General features: G+C 39.3%; 2 protein-coding genes across 2 annotated transcripts in view; both read left to right on the top strand.

Moving 5' to 3' along the window:
• Window positions 1-1,045, top strand: part of BTK (Bruton tyrosine kinase) — a 30,729-nt gene extending 29,684 nt beyond the window's left edge. Inside the window, exon 19 of the mRNA XM_037130999.2 lies at window positions 542-1,045. Within this exon, the coding sequence (XP_036986894.1) occupies window positions 542-613 (72 nt within the window). The 3' untranslated portion in view covers window positions 614-1,045. The remainder of the gene's footprint in view (window positions 1-541) is intronic.
• Window positions 1,046-1,813: 768 nt separating this feature from the next.
• Window positions 1,814-4,614, top strand: TIMM8A (translocase of inner mitochondrial membrane 8A). Its single transcript, XM_037131023.2, has 2 exons — window positions 1,814-2,057; window positions 3,596-4,614. Exons 1-2 carry the CDS (start codon window positions 1,926-1,928, stop codon window positions 3,755-3,757), a joined length of 294 nt encoding a protein of 97 aa, XP_036986918.1. The 5' UTR covers window positions 1,814-1,925; the 3' UTR covers window positions 3,758-4,614.
• The last annotated feature ends 18,529 nt before the right edge of the window (window positions 4,615-23,143 follow it).

Below are 23,143 nucleotides of genomic sequence, written 5' to 3'. Positions count from 1 at the left end.
GTTTATGGACCATGGCTGTCACAAAAGGCCTTAGTCTGCAAACCAGACAATAGGTTCCAGGTGTTCAGGATCCCTGCCCAGTGATGCATGCAGCCCATGGTCTTGAAATGTTAATTCCTTTGTTAATTTTGATGACGGGATGATAGAAACAGTGTTTGAAACCAAGCTAAAAATTATCAAAGCTTATAGGATTTCAGTTCTGTCAACCTCTTGCTTGGTAGCCATTTTTCAGTTGAAGGTGCACAATAAGAAAGCATTGGTGTACAATTACATAATGAACTTACCCTATTTTAATCAATGTTCATCAGTTTAATTTGCAAATTGTCCTCATCACGTTAATAATCTGAGTTACTAAAGATGAAAAGTGCACGAATATTTTATAGAGTGCTACTATTTCTTTCCTTTTTTTTTTTGTAATCAACAGGGTATGTTACTGGGCAGATAGTATATACTTAATAAACTTTTGCTGCTCTCTCATTGTATTTCCCTTGAATTCTGGATTTTAGCTCACTATAACACTGTGCTTTTTCTTTGGTTTTAGAAAGCAGATGAACGTCCCACTTTCAGAGTTCTTCTGAGTAACATCCTAGATGTCATGGATGAAGAATCCTAAGCTCACCAATAAGCTTTCTGGTTCTACTCTCCTCCAAAAAACCCAGTTTCACTTTCTCTGGGACAAACCCAGTCTATAGGCCCTGAAGCCTTTGTACTCTCACTGAATACACAAAAGCCCCTCTCTACATCTAGGGATGCCTCCCTTTTTTGCTTCCCTGGGATAGTACCTTGTGAGCAAAGGCCATGGAATTATTGTGCCTGGTATTTTGTACCCCAGAGAATAAATTTCCCGAGTATCAAGAGACTAAATTTGGGATGCAAACAGTTTGGGCGGGGGGGGGGGGGATGTAAATAGCCTCACAAGGGGTCCAACAGCTCTTTTGGGTAGGCATTAGAGCTTACGGGAAGGGAGATAGAATTTGGCAAAAATAAAAGTGTCACAGAAGTGGGAGGGGAGGGTGTTTTGATAAAATAAAATTACTGGAAAGCATGAAGGTTTCTTGCCATCTCGTTTATTTATGCAGCCTCCCTGAAATGCCCCATCTCAGTGTTCTAGAAAACTGTTTTGTGGTATTGGTTTGGCATATTCCTGTCTTGAGAAATCGACAGGATCCTCGGCATTTATCCCCTCCATCTCTGAGAAAATTCTGCCTCTGAAACTTCTGCTCTCAGACGAATTCTGCTGGAGCCTCTTTCCCGAAGTCAGGAGGGGAAAACCTGGGACTGCTAAGAGGACAGACAGATCAGTTGGGCCAGGAGCAAGGCACCTGGCAAAGCATGGAGAGGAGCACCTGGCAAAACAGTGGACAAAGGTGGAACTGTTGAGCCGGTTAGGAACCACCCATGTGGTCTGCAGTAACTTCCTTTTTTACTTGATTTAAAAAAAATTTATTTTCCGAATAAGGTCCGTACAACAATGGGGCTCTGGGATGCAAGTCCTGAAACCTCAGTGCGCAGGCAAGGTGGGGATGGGGTCGGGACAAGGGCACACAGGGGCCAAGAACAGCTCTTAGTAGGGACGGGGAGGGAGGGGGCTCGCAGACAGCTATTAGGAGCGCCCAGCAACAGTGGAGGGCAGAGAGCTGGGTTGCGAGCACAGGCAGGAGCGAGAATAGCAGACTTGAGTGGAGTGCGCCAGCTAGGGGCCGAAGGTAGGTCCAGGAGGTTCCGACCAGGGTGGAACGCTAGGGCTGCTGGGAGGAGCTTTGTGAAGCAAGTGGGGCCCACGCGAAGTCTCCCGCAGGCGCAATGTGCTGGGGGGGGGGGGCGGTCCCCAAGGCACCGGATTCTGGTTCCGGTTCCGTCGTGGAGACACGTGAAGGTCGGTGAGTTGCTACGGAGTTCATTTCAGCACGCGTGCCTCTGCTAGGATGGATTCCTCTTCGTCATCTTCTGCCGCGGGTTTGGGTTCAGTGGACCCGCAATTGCAGCATTTCATTGAGGTGGAGACTCAGAAGCAGCGCTTCCAGCAGCTGGTGCACCAGATGACCGAACTTTGTTGGGTGAGGAGCCTGCGGCCGAGACATGGCCACCGTACCTACTTTCCCCTTGTCCTTTCCCCGCGGGACTGGGGAGGAGGGAGCACCCAATAGAACCCCTTGGATTTCGTAGATTTCTCAGGCTGAACTGGGTGGGAGAAAAGGTGACTCCGTTTCTCAGGAGATTGTCACTCCGGACCTAAGACTGTGTTGGTACAGAGGACTGAGGATCATGGAAAACTTATGCTGCTGTCCGAACCAGCACTTTAGGCTACTGAGGTTGAAGCTGCCTAATGCTGGTCAGCAAGAATGGTGAAAGAGTCCCCAATACTGGAATCTAATTTTTGGAATTCCGAGTCCCAGGGAGTCAGCAAAACTCCTGTTCCCAGACTCTGGGGTTTGCTTTGACTACCCAGTTTCTCTAACGTCACCTGTGACAAATGAGTGCCTCTAGTCTACTGACTATAAAAGTGGTATAATCTGTCCCAAAGTACACACTTCCTTGCCTTTTTAATGGATTGTTTTGTAATATCAAGCTGTTTTGAGTCTGAAGGTTAAGGAATTGAGTATGCCCCCTGAGGGGACTTTGGCAAAAGGGTGGAAGGCATTTGGACTTTGGAATCAAAGTGTTCTCTGGCTGCCAACGACAGCATAACTGCTGTGCCCTGACATACAAAATTCATAGAGTTCAGAGGCCAAGGGTAATTTTCATTGTAACAGGAGAGTCTGAGGCTTATGTACACAGCAGATAATAATGACCAACATTCATTTGAACTACTTAACTTGAACTAGATACAGTCATCAGTTTCTGAAGTCCTTTTTTTAATAAATGTATGGTATTGCTGGACTGTGCCCCTTAACAATTGGTTACTTAACTCCTGTCTGCCTTGGACCACAGAGCTTTCATTCTTTAAAAAAGAATATCTGTAATTCATTACATTCAGCCCAGTGTTGAATGTGGTTAAGGACTCCTCTAAGAATTGGTAAGCTTTAGGAAAATTTATACAATTTCCCATTCACCTTACTTAAGATGGAATCAAGAACCTCTGACTTAAGTAGATAAGGTTACAGAATCTCAGGTCATAGATTTTCTTTTTTTCTTTGGTACATTTTTGGGTGTCTTGCTGCAATGATTTATCCTTTCACCCTTTTAATTCTGTAGTTAATTTAAATACATTTCATACACTTGGCATTGTGGAGTTGTAACCAAATTCAGCAAAAGGTTAATGCACTTGTTAATTTGTCATTTTCCTTGTTTTGTAATATGTCAACTCTACAACTTTCTGGTCCCTATGACATTAGGCAAAGTATCTCTATGTCACAGTGTCCCTTTTGTAAATGAAGATTAATAACATTACCTATTCTGTAGGGTTATGAGAATTTGATGTAAGATTGTGGAAATTTTCTTGCCATAAAGTAAGCTGCTGCCCAATGTGAACTATGATTAATGCATCAGATATTGTTTTTAGGTGAAGTTTTACTTTTAAACAAGTTACTCTTTCCTTTTTTTTTTTTTTTTTTGCAAAATTCCCTTTTGTGATTCTTAATCTTGTCCTGACCAGGAAAAATGCATGGACAAGCCTGGGCCAAAGTTGGACAGTCGGGCTGAGGCCTGTTTTGTGAACTGCGTTGAGCGCTTCATTGATACAAGCCAATTCATCTTGAATCGACTGGAACAGACCCAGAAATCCAAGCCAGTGTTCTCAGAAAGCCTTTCTGACTGATTTCAGCCTTACCTTTTTCGAAAAAGAAGATAGTTGAATAATGGTTGAAGAAAAGGCTATGGGGGCATTGGCTCCCACCTTTGGCACTCTTGGAGCATCTGGTCATCAGAGAATGAACAAAGACCAATTTTTTGTGTGTGTTTGAGGTTTAAGGGTCATATGTGTATTTGGTGTGTTTTTTTAAATATTAATCTTGTGAAAACAGTGGACAGATTAATGGAAAAGTTTCCTAGATGCATATTATTGTTTGTAATACTGTGTTTTTCTCAAAGTCCCATTAACTGCTTCCTACGATTTGGATACTGGAACTGCTTTCTATAATTTGATAGTGGGACCACATGAGTAAAATCTGTCATTTGCGTGGACTCATTTCAGATTTCTAGGGATATCGATACACATCTTGGTGTCACTGAGGAAGGGCAGCAGTGGGGGAAGAGTAATTTGGTGCTTAACTGTAGGCCTCCTTAACTAGTGTTTTGACCATCAGTGGTGGAAAAAAATATGGAATGTTCATATAATACAGTTCAGCTTTCTAAATTATCTCCCTTATACTGTGATTTATTTAAAGTATGGTCTCAAGGCAGTATAGGCAGCTGAGTATCTAGACGTCTTTAGTTATCAAGGAATCTAGCCAGTGACATAATTCTCATTACTTAAGTGCCACAAGGAAGAAGTTAACTTGCCCTGTATATCAAGGTCTGAGAATTTCAAAGATGTGCCTAAATAAGTTGTAAAGATTTAGGCCTATCAAAATTTAACAGCAGCTTGAGGTAGAGTTGCATGCCCAATGTTAATCAATATAGGTTCCATTTACTGCATTCTTTTGATCACTGAAATAAAAGCTTCTATAAGATTCATCTCTGTGATTGAGAAGGCTTTCTATTCTGGTTATCACCTGCACCCTGGAGAGATTCAGTGTGGACTAGTTCCAAGGCTGAAATGTAGTCAGTTTGGGTACCTGCTCTGTATAAGATATAACAGTATTCCACAGATCCCCCATCTTTTTATGAGAAAAGAGAACCTTGAGGTGAGATGGGGAGGAAAAAAATTCACTGCTGACATTCAATTCCCTGAGTGCAGTAGAAAAGGATATATTGATTGGATTCTCCTCCTCTTACTTCAAGTCCTGGTAGACTGGAGTATAGACCTGTGGTGCCTTTAGTGCAAATCCATGAAAATTTGGGAAATAACGTATTTCTAGAAGCCTCAAGTTGTTTTAGCTTTTCTGCATATAGCTACAACAAGGAATTTTCAAAAAATCCTGATGAAGCCCTGGCTGGTGTGGCTCAGTGGTTAAGTACTGGCCTGCCAATCAATGGGTTGCTGGTTCAATTCCCAGTCAGGGCACATGCCTGAGTTGCAGGCCAGGTCCCCAGTAGAGGCCGTACAAGAGGCAACCACACACTGATGTTTCTCTCCCTCTCTTCCTCCCTTCCCCTCTCTAAAAATAAATAAATAAAATCTTTAAAAATTAAAAAATAAATCCTGATGAAAACAATTCAACAAGCATTTAAGTGCTTACTTTGTGCCCAGGATTCAACAGTGCACAAAGTCCCTGCCCATGTGGAGCTTATGTTCTAGTGAGGGGAGATAGGCAATAAACACATAAATATGTCAATATAATGAGTGCTACAGAGAAAAACCAGAGTAAAGGGATTGGGCAATATTTGTGGGGCATTGTTATTTGAGATAAGATATTTAGAGGAGGCCTCTTTGAGACAATGGCATTTCAGCAAGGACCTGAAAGAATTAAGTGAGAAGCCATGTAGGCTTCTGGGAGAAGAACATTTTGGGTAGAGATGACACAAGTCCAAAAGCCCCAGGGTGGGAGCTGCATGCTGTGATGCTAAGATAAAGCAGTCAAAGGGTCAGTATGCCTGTTAGTGAATTGAGTAAGGAGAATGGTAAAGTCTGAGAAATATGCTAGTAATGGATTTGGGCTGGGGGGTGTCAAGGGTGTGCAGTGATCATGTAGGGAGTTGTAGGCCATTGCAAGGGCTTGGATTTTACCCAGCAAGATAGGAAGCCATTTGAGGATTTTTTTTTAGCAGACAAGTGATTGATATAACTTAAGTTTTAGGAGGGCCTGGCTGCTATGTAGAGTACACGTACACAGGAAAAAGAAGTAGCAATAGCAACAGCAGCACAGTAGTAAGAATAATGCCATTTTTAGGTCCAGGAAAAAATCAGACTTTTAGGGTAGGCAACAAGCATATACTTTGTACTAATATGCTCCTATGGATTTTTATCCCTACAAAATTTAGTGTGTTTGTGTAAAACCTCAGGTCATGGAGGAAATTGTCCTTTGGTCTTTTCCTTCTTATTCTACATTTTTATTTTTTTACTATAATTTATTTTATTATTATATCATTATTCCTTCTTATTCTTCATCTAGTATTAAAGTATTCTCATTACATTTACACACAAACTTAAATGTCTTTGTTTTACAGTATTTCTTGCTTAGCTAATACAATGAGAAGAGGGTCCTGTCAGATTCATACAATATGCTTGATCACCAAGGGATGTGTTTTGACACTACTAGGCACAAAATAATGAGAAAGAAAAGAGAACATTTGCATCCATCCTGAAGGGGGTTAAGTGCCAGAGCAACAATTTGAGCTTTTATTTGTTTTGTCAATATCAAAAATTTATTTTCAGAACATTGACAGAAATGTAGTATAAGCCCTAATGATATTAAAAGTCCTCATTTCATATATTCAGGGTAGAACACTCAAGACTCAACTATAAAACAAAAGGATTGGATTAGCAGACTCTTTTTCCTGAAATAAGATATTTCCTGGAAGCCTAATTAATGTGTAAAATAGAAAAGCAAAGCTGTTCTGGTGGCAGGGGTATCTGGAGGCCTGGCTACTGTTGTGGCTTCACCCCACCCACCCTGTGCCCTCACCCCACATTGCCTAAGGCACTAGCTTAGGACCTCTAGGATTTTACCAAGCATGCTGTGAAAATGGGAACCATGTTATCCCTAAGACCCCTGCCCATGATCCCTGAATGAATATTACAGATACAAGGAATGACAGATACAGGGAAACCAGATACAAGGAAACCAAGCAAGAACTTCATATTTATTTATGGTTACAAACCTATCTCCATAAGGAGTTGGGATTACAAAATGGCACATCAATAACCCCCCTGTAAAATAGACTTTACATGGAAGGTAGTTGATTGTCCTTTTTCAAAAACCATTTTTTTCCTTTCATCAATAACTTAATTTTAAAAAACCTTGGTCTAGGGAGAGATTTTATTTCAACAACTACCCACTAGTGCTTCTTTTAAGACTCTTCATACTGTTTTTCAGTCTTATTGTTGGCATTGTCTGGACTCGAGGGTCTGGTAACCTTCATTTTCATTCCACAGAAGAGTAAGAGTATTGTTCAGATTTATTGATCTCCAGTCAGGACACAACAGGTACAGACTAAAAGGGACTTCTCAAAAGGTGTGGAGGAAGAAATGTCAAGAACAATGATAAAGAAACCACAGATGGTACCACTGAAGTTGTCGAGGGCCTATGCCTCCTCCTAAGAGAACGACAGAGCAGGTGTTGACAACAGTAGGGAAAAGGAAATACTACATGGAAAAGACTGCATAGGTACTGAAAATATCCAGGGCTTTGTTCAATTAGTTCATTTTAATGCTTAACACAAATCACAAGACAAATCAAGAGGATCCCACCCAAGGCTGGTTTTGTGTTTGGCTTCTCTAAAATAGGTGCTTCAAGGCAATGTGCAAACTTGATACCTGACACAAAGTGAATCAGCTGAAGAGCAGATAATATACACCAGGAGGTTACTCTGGCCATTGTAAAGTCCCACTATGAAGACAAGCAAGTGGAACTGATGATTACACTTAGGGCAAAAAAGACAAATCCTGTGATAAAAGAAAATAATGAATTACTATTTTTAGTACTTATGTAAGAAATGGTAAAGCAATTTGACAAATCACTGCATTAGGTAACACTTTAGCAAGTGACCAGCATATTTCAGTAACTAGCCATTTAATGTATGAACTAATAAAATTTGTATTTGTAAAACTGTATTTGCAAAAACCACTCTCAAAAAAGCAAAGCTACACAGAAATGTGTAGAAGGGATAATTAGGATATAGGAAACCAGGAGTCAGATGTACTGATCAGGAGCTCTACATGAACAAAAGGACAATTTTGATATGTATCAGCAATATAATAATAATAGTAATAATAGCTTTTTTATTGAGGGTATGCATACTATTTGCCATATTAAATATTCTACATGGGTCATCTCTTTAAAAATTACAACAACTCTATGAGAGAGGAACTATTATTACCATGCCCAATTTACAGATGGAGAAGCTGAGGCTCAGAGTAATAAACTTATTTATGGTTACACTGCTAATAAGTTGTGAGGATTGAATTTGAACCCAGGCAGTTTGCTTTCAGAGCTCATGGTCTGAGCTATAGTAAATTGCTTCCTAATGTATATTTAAAGACAGGAAGTAATGTTTCTCTAAAAGGCAGGGCTAGAATGACCAGAACATCATTCAAGAGATAGGATGGTATAGTGGAAAGAGTGTAAGTTTTAGAGCTAAGCAGAACAGGGTTCAAATCTTGACCCTGCCAACATCTATGTGACCTTAGGGAATTCACTTAACCTCTTTGGTCCTCAGTTTCTCTATAAAACTGAATTGTAATGCCTACCCTACAGGGTTGAAAAATGAGATCACACATCAAATGCTTGGCAGATTATAGATGCTTTAATTGGTGCTATTGTGTTTTTATTCAGAACTGAACATCTTTGATAACCCTAGCAGACTGGGAGAACAAGAGGAAAGCCAAGAAGTCACTTAATGAAGCCGATTAATTGATGAAGTGGCACAGTTAGTGGAGCATATAATACTAAAAATTTTCAGTTTTACCTTGCAATCAATGGCAGCTATAGGCGGATGTTAAACTGTGGAGTGATATACTGATGTTTGCACCTTTTTAATGACAAAAGAACCACATGCATGTTTTAAAACTTTCAAACAACATAGAACTGCTTAAAGCCCTGTTACCCTCACATACACATTTAGAAAGATTATTTTAGCAACTATATGGTGGCTGGGTTAAGGGAGAGGAATAATAATAAATATTTTGCTAATTCAGGGAGGAGACTGGAGGATTCAGTTCAGATAGTGGAAGTTGGAAGGGACAGGAGGAGACAATGAGAACCTAGGGGAGCTGTGAGAGAAATCTGGATCGAAATGTAAAGGAGTAAAACAAATGCTACAAAAGGAAGTAGGGTATAGAAAAATGTGCCATTGAAAGGATACCATGGGTTTAGGGAAGGAAAAGTGACTGGAAGAGAGGAAGATAGCAGAACCCATCATGTTGAACTTGTGGGAAGAAAATTATATACATGGCTCTCTCCAGTTCTATTGTTCCAAGTGTCTGGGTAACCACTGGAATTGTTTATTGTAGCCTAATTTAAGGAACATATACAGAAAACCTTAAGTCAGAAATACTTAAAAGATTATTCACAAATACAACGTTCTATACAAGCCAAGAGGGAAACAAAAGATAAAATAGCACTTAAGTTTTGCTGTGGCCAGTGTGGCTTGGTTGGTTAGGCTTTGTTCTACAAAGCAGAGGGTAAATGGTTTGGTTCAGGGTCAGGGCACATGCCTGGGTTGCAGGCCAGGTTGGTTGGGGACATGGGAGAGGCAACTGATTGATGTTTATCTCTCACATCAATGTTTATCTTCCTCTCTTTCTCCCTCCCTTCACCTATCTGAAAAATAAATAAATAAAATTAAAAGACCAATCATTCAATAGAAAAATATGCAATATACAGAAACAGTTCAAAGAAATGGAAATAAAAATGGCTCCTGAACATGTGAAAATAATTTTTTTATTTAATGGAAATGAAAAATCCTACACTTAGCTGTTATATCATATATTGGACTGGCAAAACCAAAAATATGATAACTGTTATATGTGGGTGTAAGGAAACAAGTACTCTTACATTACTGATGGGAGTGTAAATTGGTACCACCTCCACTGCTATTCACTGCAGCATTGTTTGTGGTAGAAAGGGACTGGAAACAACCTAAATGTCTCTCAATAAGATATTGGTTAGGTAATGTTCCTACAATGAGATACCATGCAGCTATAAAAAAGAAAACGTGTTTATTTACTGATATGGAATGAATTCTAATACATAAACTAAAAAAGCAAGATTCAAGAAATACATGGGGGCATTGAAATATACATATGCACTTGTTTGAATAAGCATACATTATTTCTTGACAGATATTGTTAGCATTGGTTGCCTCTGGAAAGAGGAACTGGGTGATCAAAAAGTAGGGGAGGGAGGGAGATTTTTTACTATGTATCTTTTCTTTGTGCTCTTTGAATTTTGAATTATGTGACTGTATTATTGATTCAAAAATAAATATTATTTAAAAAATAAAAATTTCTCCCCACTTCAGAACTTTGAACTCTACTAAAGAGTGAAAAGGGTGATGGAAACCACTTACAGGAATAAAAGCTCTATATTTTAACTACAATACTTGCAGATGTACCTAGTCTCAAATAAATTACTTATATCTAAGGACCTCAAGCAGGGCTGAGTTAAGGGTGGGGTGTGTAAAGCACTTGCCTGTATGCAAAATTTAAAGGGATGGCAAAAATTCAATAATCTAGATAAATAACATTTAGTGCAAGTTTTAAATTTTTTCAAGTACAGTTTTCTGCCTTCTCCCCCAATTCCTCACCACACCAGCCCTCCCCACCTCCCTCTTCCATTTCCACCCTGTGTTGTTATCCATATGTCCCTTATAATTGTTCTTGTAAACCCTTCACCTTATTCCCCCTTTATCCCCTCCCCCTCCCTTCTGATCACTGTCAGTCTGTTCTCAATTTCAATGTCTTTGGCTATACTTTGCTTGCTTGTTTACTTTGTTGATTAGGTTCTTGTAAATGGTGAGATCATATGGTATTTGTCTTTTATCACCTGGCTTATTTCACTTAGCATAATGCTCTCTAGTTCCATTCATGCTGTTGCATAGGGTAGGAGCTCCTTCTTTCTTTCTGCTGCATAGTGTCCAGAGACATATGAAAGGATGTTCAGTATCCCTAGGGATCAGAGAGATGCAAATTAAAACCATAATGAGATACTACTTCACACCATTGAAAATGGCCATCATAAACAAAGAAACAAACAACAAATGTTGGAGAGGGTGTGGAGAAAAGGGAACCCTAGTGCAGTGTTGGTGGGATTGCAGACGGGTACAACCACTATGGAAAACAGTATGGAATTTCCTCAGAAAGCTAAAAATGAAAATGCCTTTTGACCCAGCAATTCCACTGCCAGGATTATATCCTAAGAACCCTGAAACACCAATACAAAAGAACCTATGCACCCCAATATTCATAGTAGCACAATTTACAATAGCCAAGTGCTGGAAGCAACCCAAGTGCCCATCAGTAAATGAATGGATTAATGCAATATTTTAAAATTAAAATTAATTTAAAAATCTATGATGAACGAAATATCAAAATACTAAATGCCACATCCACACTGGAGCCTGAAGCAAAAGGAAAAATGTGGGTCCTATATGAGTGTTTTTATGTACTCTTAAATGGTTAATTTTTTCCAGGATATTAAAGTGGTCGAAAAAAATGTTGAAAATTGACAAAAATAGGTTACCTTCACAGTATTAAACTTTTTAAAAAAGATTTTATTTATTTATTTTAGACAGGGAGAAGGGAGGTAGAAAGAGAGGGAGAGAAACACAAATGTGTGGTTGACTCTCATGCGCCCCCCACTGGGGACCTGACCTGGCCCACAACCCAGGCATATGCTCTGACTGGGAATTGAACTGGGGACCCTGTAACTCACAGGTCGGTAATCAAGCCACTGAGCCACACCAGCCAAGGCACAGTATTAAATTTAAATATTGTATCTCCCTCCTTTCCAAAATCAACAAGCAAGTCTGGATGAGGACAAAAATAAAAATAAATGAAAAATAAAATAATAAAATATTATTAAAGACATAACTGAAAATTTGACAAAATAAGGCATCATTTTTTTAAAAAAAAGACCAAGTAGTTTTGAAAAAATATATAGAAATGAAAAAGTTTTAAAAACTTTTTAAAAAATATTTTATTTATTTATCTTTAGAGAGGAAGGGAAGGAGAGAAGTAGAGAAATATCAATGTATGGTTGCCTCTCATGAGTTCCCTGCTGGGAACTGGCCTGCAACCTAGGCTTGTGCCCTAACTGGGAATTGAACCGCGATCGTGTTGTTTGCAGGCCTGCGTGCAATCCACTGAGCTACACCAGCCAGGGCAAAACTTTTTGAAAGTAGTTTGAGAACTCAATAGACATATTAAACCACAGGTTAAGCACAGATAAAATGTGGTAAACTGGAATACAGATATACATAATACAGCTCAGAGGAATAAAGAAATAAAAACGTGAAAAATAAGTAAAGAGGCATAGAGAATAACTGGAAAAAAATGTAATATTCATCGAAGTAATGGCTGGGAGCATTCCAGAACTGATAAATTAAAGATGCAAATTCTCAGATATAGTAAGCATGAGTCCTAAGCAGAATAAATACAACTAACTTCACATTTAGATGGTTTGGGAGACTCTTCAGAAGATCAAAACATGATCAGAATGATATTAATATTTTCTATGTGCCAAGATTGTTGTAAACACTTTACTCAGAAGATAATAATTTTTAATATTGCCATATTTTCTTCCAATCTTTTATCCATACATGTTTATGTATGCACAATAATTTCAAAGAAAAATCAGAATAATACTACACATATAACTTTGTACCCTACTTTTTTTATTCAACATTTTTTTCTCAAGCATTTCCCCAGGTCATTAAGCAGCAGCAACGACAGCATAAACAGCTAACATTTTAGTTCTGTGGTTATGAACACAGATTTTAAGGTAAAATTTTGTGTTTGAATCCCAGCTCCACACTTACTAGCTGTGTGACCTGTCTTTCATCCCATTTTCTCAATAACATCCTAGAGTTATTGAGTTACCCTTTACTAAGCTGTCTGCCAGGCACTGTGTTAAATACATGATTAATCACACTTACTCCTCACACAACACCTATGAGTTAAAATGGTTATTGCCCCTATTTTAAAGATGAGAAATATGGGACTTAGAAAGACTGTAAAACAAGAGTGTCAAACTCATTTTCCCCAGCAGCCACATGAGTCTCATGATTGCCTTCAAAGGGCCAAATGTAATTTCAACTCCTTAAAAGTTAAGGAGGTTAAAAATTCTGCCCTGGCTGGTGTAGCTCAGTGGATTGAGTGTGGGACTGTGAACCAGACAATTGCGGTTCAATTCCCAGTCAGGGTACATGCCTGGGTTGCAGACTGGTTCCCTGCAGGCCACTTCCCAGCAGGGGACGCACGAAAGGCAACCATACATTGACGTTTCTCTCCTTCCCTTTCCCTCTAAAGATAAATAAATAAAATCTTTAAAAAATAAAAAGTTAAGGAGAAGTTACATTTATACATTCTTAAAATTATTTTGGCTCTTTGAAGGCAACTGCAAGGCTGATATGGCCCCCAGTGAAAATGAGTTTGACACTCCTGCTGTAAAGTGATTTTGCCCCAAATCACATAGACTATGATGGTGCTCCAACTTTAATTCAGATCTGTCTCAAAAACCTACTCTTGGACTTCCGCCAAGATGGAGGCATAGGTGGATGTGCCATGCCTTCTCACACAACCAAGATTAGAGAAAACTAAATTTTAGCAATAGAAAACATAGCCAGAACACGGAAAATTGAACTTTTCGGAAGTCCATTAACAACAAATTCTTCAGCCTGACCGGTAAGGGGCGAACCCAGCGGCTGGCGGAGCAGGGTTGCACAGGAGGTCTCGGCCAGATGGACTCAGGCCCGCGGAATCCAGGCGCAGGGTCGGACGTAGTGAGCGACCGAGCGAGCGACCAGGCGAGCGACCTCGGGGGGAGACAGCGGGGCAGCGGGGCTGCATGTTGACTGAGGTCGCGCATTTGTGCGCGGGTGGACAGGCGAGGGAGTGGGCGGTTGGACTGGGCCGGCAGGTCCCCCGCAGCAAGCGGCAGTGGAGGGCGCCGCCATTTCCCTGCTCTGACCCCACCTCCACATACAGCGTCATAACCCAGCGACTCTGAGTGGCCCGGCCCAGGTGAACCACCTAAGGCACTGCTCCTCCGCACCCAGCTGTGAGAAGCGGCAGAGGGGGTCGCCATTTCCCTGCTCTGGCCACGCCCCCACATACAGTGTCACAACCCAGCAACCTGGGAATCCAAGGCGCCCCTTCTCACACTTAAAGGGCCCGAACAGACCAAGAATGGCGCAGGAGGATCTCAGAGCCCCAGAGCCAATAGATCTAAGCGATGAAGAAATAGCAAAACTCACAGACGCACAGTTTAAAACATTGGTGATCAGGATCCTCACAGAACTGGTTGATTATAGCCACAAATTAGGCAAATATATGAAGGCGAAACTAATTGAAATGAATGGAATTGCACAGGACACCAATAGCGATGAAAAGGAAACTGGGACTCAAATCAATGGAGTGGACCAGAAGAAAGCAAATAATGGCCAAACAGAAAAGAGTGAAGAAGCAAGAATTCAAAGAAATGAGGAGAGTCTTAGGAACCTCCAGGACATCTTTAAAGGCTCCAACATCCGAATTATAGGGGTACCAGAAGGGGGAAAGGCACAGCCACCAGTGGAAAACTTATTTGAACAAATAATAAAGGAGAATTTCCCCAATCTGGCAAAGGGAAATAGACTTCCAGGAATTCCAGGAAGCTCAGAGAGTCCCAAAGAAGTTGGACCCAAGAAGGAACACACCAAGGCACATCATAATTACATTAGCCAAAATTAAAATGAAGGAGAGAATCCTAGAAGCAGCAAGAAATAAGGGGACAGTCACCTATAAAGGAGTCCCCATCAGACTGTCAGCGGATTTCTCAAAAGAGACCTTCCAGGCAAGAAGGGGCTGGAAAGAGGTATTCCAAGTCATGAAATCTAAAGACCTACAACCAAGATTGCTCTATCCAGCAAAACTTTCATTTAAAATGGAAGGACAGATAAAGCGCTTCTCAGATAAGATCAAATTCAAGGAGTTCATCATCACCAAGCCCTTATTTATGAAATGTTAAAGGGACTTATCTAAGAAAAAGAAGTTAAAGAAACATGAACAGTGAAAGGACAGCAAACTCACAGTTATTAACAACCACACCTAAAACGAAAGCAAACTAAAAGGACAGCTAGATCAGGAGTGGAAACATAGAAATGAAGATCTCAAGGAGGGTTAGCAACAGGGGAGTGGGAGGAGGAGTAGGGGGGAGAAGGTACAGAAAATAAGCAGCATAGACAGTAGATAGAAAATAGATGGGGGGGCAAGAATAGCATGGGAAATATAGAATCTAAAGGACTTGAGACACATGGTCATAAACTAAAGGGGGGGTAATGGTGGGGATGAGGGGAAGGGTGGAGGGGAATAAAGGGGGAATAGAACAACTGTAACAGCATAATCAATAAAAAAAAATAAAAAAAACAAACGGACAAAATATAAACAATTGATCAATATGGGTGAAAGGCATAGTGTATTTCCTTGTAGCATTCTTGCAACTTTTCTGTAAGTTTGAAATTACATAAAAATAAAAAGTTACTCGCAAAATGTAAAAAAAAAAAAAACTACTCTTGATTATTATGCTTCACTCCTCTTCTTTGATATCATTTGAATGGCTTCATAGTATGTACAAGTTATAAAGTTAACCACAACACCTCCCAAAATTTGCGCAGTTAGATCTTTTGCACATTTTTCCTATTATAAATCCCCCAGTGAAGACTTGCTTTGCATATACAATACTGCACTTCAGAGACACCCTTTAGAGTAGTTACTCTGAAGTGGATTTATTAAGTAAAAAAGTATGAGCATTTCAAGGCTCTTAATATTTGTTGGCAAACTGCTTACCAGAAAGGGTGAAACCATTTACATACCTGCTGGAAGTGTGTGAGAGTAAGTTTTAATTTTTTTCAAATATTGACCACCTATTTATGTGGTTTGCCCATTTTTCCTTAGACATGTTCATTTTTCTGATTTGTTTTTATTTTACATAGTTTTGTGTTATTTCATATATTATATACTTATTATATATGTATATAACATACATATATATCTATGTATGTTATATAGTATTCCCCTTTTATCTGAAGGGGAGTATGTATATCCCCAGTGGGTGTCTGAAAATGAATAGTACTGAACTCTACATATACTATGCTTTTTACTGTACATAAATACCTATGATAAAGTTTAATTTATAGACACAGTGAGAGATTAACTACAATAACTAATAATAAAATATAGCAATTATAAAAATGTACTATAATAAGAGTTAGTGAATGTTGCATTATTAAGTAAAATAAGGGTCACTTGAACACCAGCACTGTGATACCAACACAGTCCATCTCACAATCAAAACAGCTACTAAGTGTCTAACAGGTGGAGAGCATATACAGTGTGAAAATGCTGGACAAGGCATGATTCAGTGCCTGGGCTGAATGGAGCATGATGGCTCAGGATTTCATCATGCTACTCAGAATGGTGCAGAATAAAACTTATAAATTATTTCTAGAATTTTCCCTTTAATATTTTTACACTGATTTTTATTTTTACTTTTTAATTATATTTTATTGATTATGCTATTATAGTTGCCCCAATTTTTCCCCCTTTCCGCCCCTCCATTCAGCCCCACAATCCCTCAGGCAATCCCTACACTGTTGCCATTGTCTATGTCTCTGGGTCATGCATATGTACTCTTTGGTTACTCCATTTCCTGTACTGAACTATACATCCCCATGGATATTCCGTAACTACTAATTTGTACTTCTTAATGGTTCAGCTTTTGCCCATCCCCCTCCCCCCTCCCATCTGGCAACCATCAACACTGATTCTGTTTCTGTTCCACTTGTTTATTTTCTTTTTTAGATTCAATTGTTGATAGATATGTATTTGTTGACATTTTGCTGTTCATATTTTTTAAAGATTTTATTTCTTTATTTATTAACAGAGGGAAAGGGGGGGGGAGAGGGGGAAACATCAATGTGTGGTTGCTTCTCTTAAGCCTCCTACCGGGGACCTGACCCACAACCCAGGCATGCTCCCTGACTAGGAATCAAACTGGCAACCCTTTGGTTCAGAACAGCACTCAGTCCACTGAGCCACATCAGCCAGGGCTACTGTTCATATTTTTATCTTATTCTTCTTAAAGAAAACCCTTTAACATTTCATATAATACTAGTGTGGTGGTGATGTACTCCTTTAGCTTTTTCTTATCTAGGAAACCATCTGTTCTTCAATGCTAAATGATAGCTTTGCTGGGTCAAGTAATCTTGGTGTTAGGTCCTTGCTTCTCATCACTTTGAATATTTCTTGCCACTCCCTTCTAGCCTGCAAAGTTTCTTTTGAGAAATCAACTGACTTATTTTTATGAGGGCTCTCTTCTAGGTAACTGCTTTTATCTTCTGCTTTTAAGATTCTCTTTGTTTTTAACCTTTGACATTTTAATTATGATGTGTCTTGGGGTGGGCCTCTTTGGGTTCATCTTGTTTAGGAGTCTCTGTGCTTCCTAGACATGTATGTCTACTTCCTTTACCAAGTTAGGGAAGTTTTCTGTCATTATTTTTTTTAAGATTTTATTTATTTATCTTTAGAGGGGAAGGGAAGGATAGAGGGAGATAAACATCAATGTATGGTTGCCTTTCATGTGCCCCCTGCTGAGAACTGGCCTGCAGGGAACCAGCCTGCAACCCAGGCATGTGCCCTGACTGGGAATTGAACCGCATTTTCCTGGTTCGCAGGCCTGCGCTCAGTCCACTGAGCTATACCAGCCAGGTGTCATTATTTTTTAAATGGACTTTCAATTTCTTGCTCTCTCTCTTCTCCTTCTGACACCCCCATGATGCGAATGTTGGAGTATGCTTGAAGTTGTCTTAGAGGCTGCTTACACTATCCTAATTGTTTTTTAGATTCTTTTTTATTCTTGCTGTTGTCATTGGTTGTTTTTTGCTTCCTTATATTCCAAATTACTGATTTAGTTCTTGGTTTGATCCACTCTACTGTTGAGTCCCTGTAAATTATTCTTTATTTAATGAGTGTTTCCTTCATTTCTGACTGTTTTTAATGGATTACATGCTCCCTTTTATGCTGTTGAAGGTCTCATGAAGTTCACTGAGCATCCTTATAACCAGTGTTTTGAACTCTGCATCTTGTAGCCTGCTTGTCTCCATTTCATTTTGTTCTTTTATTTGGATCATGTTTCTTTGTCTCCTCATTTTGGCAGCCTCTGTGTGTTTGTTTCTAGAGCTGCTATGTTTTCAAGGCTTGGGTCCAGTGGCACAGCCTCCCCTATTACCCAAGCTGGGTACTCAAGGTACACCCATTGTGTGGGCTGTGTATACCCTGCTGTTGTAGTTGAGCACTGATTGCTATCGGCACATCCAAGGTCTGTGTTCTGTCCCGGGTCATACAGCATAAGTTACAAAACTATCTGAAGATGGCTGTTACTTGGCTGGGCTTGGATGTGCCTAGATGAAGCCAAGCTGTGAACCAAAGCTGACTGCTGCTAGTGCCAGGCTTGGGGCAACTTGGCAAGAGGTATGGGCCTCACTAAGCCGGATTCTGGTTGTTTGGGATAATTTAGGAAACTCTGAAACATGGGCCAAGACAAGCTATTCATACTGAAAAGCCACTGCAAACAGCTTGGGTGGGCCCCAAAGTGGGAGGGGCAGAGCCTTAGGGATCACCTGGATGGGGCAAATAGTGTGAGCCAGGTTGATGGAGGCTCAGCTACGGAGGGTTCAGAAAAGGAACAGTGGCTTCTGCCAGAAAGCTTTCCCCCAACTCTTGCCCTGGTGTTGGACAATCCAATTCCTGCCCATTTGTCTCCAATGCCTTTCATTCTACTTCCCCCACACTGGAGCTCAGAGGAAATGAGTCTGAGTAAGTCTGTGCTTGGGCCTTTTAAAAGAAATTTCCTGAGACTCCGGTAGTTTCTGTCTTCCACAGCTGCATTCTCTGCTGGTTTTTACAGTCATGAGTTATGTGGATGTCTCTTCTTGGCACTGGAACCATGGGCTGGGGCTGTGGTGTGAAATTGGACCCTTTGTTCTTGAGATATTCCAATTTTTATCTGCCACATGTGGGTGTGGGATCAGCCTGTTCTGTGTGTCCCTCCTGCTAGTCCCATTGTAGTTTCTTCTTTAAGTCTATAGTTGTAGGACTTCCATTCAGCTCAATTTCTGACTGATGGTTGTTCTATAGTTGAGTTGTAATTTTGATGTGGTTGTGCAAAGACACAAGCTGTGTGTATTTATGTCTCCATCTTAACTGGAAGTTAACCTTTAAAATTTCTTGTTCATGGTTGACTGTGGGTAACTGAAACCATGGAAATCAAACCATGAATAAGGAGGGGACTACTGTTTATAAAACATAACAAAGATCCCAAGTGCAGGAGCTGCTGTCCCTGTAGAGTTGGGATACATCATTCTCCTAGCATATAAGTGTGTTCACCAACCCAGAAGCTCTCCAAACCCTGTATTATTGGGATTTTTATGGAGGCTTCATCATGTAAAGATAACAGATTATTAATTACATTTCCAGCCTCTCTCCTCTTCCCAGGGAATTGGGTGTGGGGCTGAAAGTTCCAAGTTTATAATCATGGTTTACTATTTATGTGCTTGGCTGTGATAAGCTCCCATCCTGGAGTTGGAAGTTTGGGAGTCCATTAAGAGTCACCTCATTACAACACAATGGAATACTACATGGCAGTAGAAAAGAAGGAAACCTTACCATTTGTGACAGCATGAATAGCCCTGGAGAGTATTATAAGTGAAATAAGCTACTCAGTGAAAGACAAATACCATATGATTTCAGTTATATTTGGAATCTAATGAAGACAATAGAAACAGAGGCATAGATACATGGAACAGACTGACAGCTATTAAAAAGTAGCAGAGGAAGGGAGACCAGAAGAAAGAAGGTAAAGGAATTAGCCAAAGAATGTATATGCATGGCTCTTGGACATAGACAATAGTGTAGTGATGGTCTGATTGGGGCAGGGGAACAAGGGCTAGGTGGAGGTGGGGCAAGGAGAAAAAAGTAGCAACAACTGTAATAGTGTAAATAAATAAAATATAAAAAACTAAAGGTGCAGCCATTTAAAAAAAAAAAGACACCTCTATCACCCAGGAAATTCCAAGGAATTTAGGAGCCTGGTGTCAGGAACTGGGGTCAAAGAACAAATATTAAAACAAAAGGTGCTCTTTGTGCTCTTATCATTTGGGAATTGACACAGGGATCTGGTACAGAAGCTCTGTGCCAGAAACTTAGAGTAGATAAATATATGGGCAAAAGTAGGCTTACAATGGTTCATAATGAAAACAATATAATAATTAATAAATTATAATACAAGAACAAACTCTGTGTTTCATGTACTCACAATTGTAAACCTACTTTTGGCCATCTCTGTATTTTCTATTATTTCACAATATAACTTTCTCATGTACCCACCAGCAATAAATTTCTGACAGTCTTAAACCATCCAAATGTCTGCCATAGGAGGTTGCTGGATAGAAATATGATACATTGAAAAAATGGAATAACATTGCAGCTGTAAAAAGAAATGAGGAAAATTTCTATATACTATGTGAAAAAGCACAGAATAGCATTACAATATGCTACTTTTTATGAAAGAAAGGGGGAAATAAGAACATATACAACTGTAAATGTTTTCAAAAACAAACAGAAGTATAAACTAAGAGCAAATAATATGATTATCTCTAAGAAGAAGGAATTGGTTGTTAGGGGTCAGGAATGAAGGCTGGATTTCTCTGAATGTCTTATAGTTTTGACTTTGGAATCATGTCATTTTTTTATAATTACATCAAAAATTAAGTCAAATCCCTACATGTTGAAAACAAAATAAATACAACAAATGACTCTAGATATATGACAGTTGGCAGAACTACACAGAGAAGAATTATGCCAGGTTTCTTTAAAGCACAATAATTTGACTACACTGGTGGGATATACCCCAAAGACAAAAAGAATCACAGAGAAATCATGTTTAATTCAATGACCATAGTTTTGTTTTTATTTAAACACTTTTTAAATGTATTTAATTATTGTTCAAGTACAGTTTTCTGTTTTTTACTCCCACCTCAACCCCTCCAGTGCTCCCCACCTCCCTCCCATTACCACCTCCCTTAGTTTTTGTCCATGTGTCCTTTATACTAGTTTCTGTAATTAATAATACTGTAATTGGTATTTTAAAACTATAAGGTATATATAGTAGGATAAAATAAATAAATAATCATGTCAATGTCATGAGAAACGAAGGTTCCAGCATAAAAGAAGAGATAAAAATATATAAAATTGAAGGTAAGTATAAATTTTATAACCTTCATTTTCAACTGAAATATCAGTCAGAACTGATTTGTTTTTTTTTCTAAAAATGTACTTTTATTTTTTTATTACTTTATTGTTGTTCAATTACAGTTGTCTGCATTTTCTCCCCACCACTCCCCCCTCACTCCAGCCAAACCCACCTCCCTCCCTTGCTTCCATCCTCTGCCTTGGTTTTGTCTATATGTCCTTTATAGTAGTTCCTGAAAACCCTACTCCCCACTGTCTCCTCCCCACTCCCCTCTAACAGTCTAAAAATGTACTTTTAATGTTTATATAGTTGAATTGGTTTATCTCTTCTTTTACATAGGTTCTGGATATACAGTCTATTAGAATGATTTCTTCTGTTCCTATAGTGCACCTACAGTCTATCAGACTTTCCATATTTACTGTTTTATTTTGTATTAAATATTAATCCACCTGTAATTTATTTTTCTACAGCTTTTAATATAGGAATCCACTTTTATTTTTCTGAAATAGATAGCCATTGTGCCAGTATTAATTATTAAATAATCTATTGTTTTCCCACTGAACTGCACTATTCCATTGGTTCACATATCCTAGGTTATCACTCTGGATTTGCTATCCTCTACACTGATGTGTTGTCTAAACTTATATTACTATTATGTTGATTTAATCAAACAGGCTTGGTAGCATTTCTTTTTTTTAAAGATTTTATTTATTTATATTTAATTAACATTTTAAAATTGTTCAAGTACAGTTTTCAGCCCTTTCCCCACATGCTTCCCCATCACCCAAGCCCTTCCCACCTCCTTCCCCTGTTGCCACCTTCCCTTGGTATTGTTCATTTGTCCTTCACAGTTGTTCCTGTAAACCTTTTACCATTTCCCCCATGATTCCCTCCCCTCTCCCCACTAGTCACTATCAACCTGTTCTCAATTTAAATATCTTTGGTTATAATTTGGTTCCTTGTTCATTTTGTTGATTTGTTCCTGTTAAAGGTTAGATCATATGGTATTTGTCTTTCACTGCCTGGCTTATTTCACTTAGCATAATGCCCTCCAGTTCCATCTATGCTGCCACAAAAGGTAGGAGCTCTTTCTTTCTTTCTTTCAGCTGCATAAAATTCCATTGTATAAATGTACCATTGTTTTTTGATCCATTCATTTACTGATGGGCACTTAGGTTGCTTCCAGCACTTGGCTATTGTAAATTCTGCTGCTATGAACATTGGGATGCATAAGTTCTTTTGGATTGGTGTTTCAGGGTTCTTGGGATATAATCCTAGCAGTGACACTGCCAGGCCAAATGGCATTTTCATTTTTAGTTTTCTGAGGAAATTCCATACTGTTTTCCATAGTGGTTGCACAAGTCTGCAATCCCATCAACAGTGCACTAAGATTCCCTCTTCTCCACAACCTCTCCAACACTTGTTGTTTGTTGCTTTATGATAGCCATTGTCAATGGTGTGAGGAGGTATTTCATTGTGGTTTTAATTTGCATCTCTCTTTGGTTTAATTTGCATTTAGTGATACTCAGCATGTTTTCATATGTCTTTGGACCCTCTATATATCCTCTTGGAGAATAGTCTGTTCAAGGTCTTTGCCCATTTTTTAACTGGGTTGCTTCTCTTCTTATAGTGGAGTCGTGTGAGTTCTTTATATATTTTGTAGATCAAACCCTTGTCTGACGTATCATTGGCAAATATGTTTTCCCATATGGTTGGTTCTCTTTTTATTTTAATGCTGTTTTTCCTAGCTGTGCAGAGGCTTTTTATTTTAATGAGCTCCCACTTGTTTATTCTTTCCTTTATGTCCCTTGCTCTAGGGGACATATCAGTGAAAATATTGCTCCATGGAATATCTGAAATTTTCCTGCCTATTTCGCCTCTAGGACTTTTCTGGTGTCACAACTTTTATATTTAAATCTTTTATCCACCTTGAATTT

Source organism: Artibeus jamaicensis, unplaced genomic scaffold (genome assembly GCF_021234435.1).
Source record: "Artibeus jamaicensis isolate MK-2021 breed Jamaican fruit bat unplaced genomic scaffold, CSHL_Jam_final scaffold_461, whole genome shotgun sequence".
In the NCBI taxonomy this organism is placed as follows: domain Eukaryota; kingdom Metazoa; phylum Chordata; class Mammalia; order Chiroptera; family Phyllostomidae; genus Artibeus; species Artibeus jamaicensis.
This window is presented reverse-complemented; position numbering and strand designations above follow the sequence as displayed.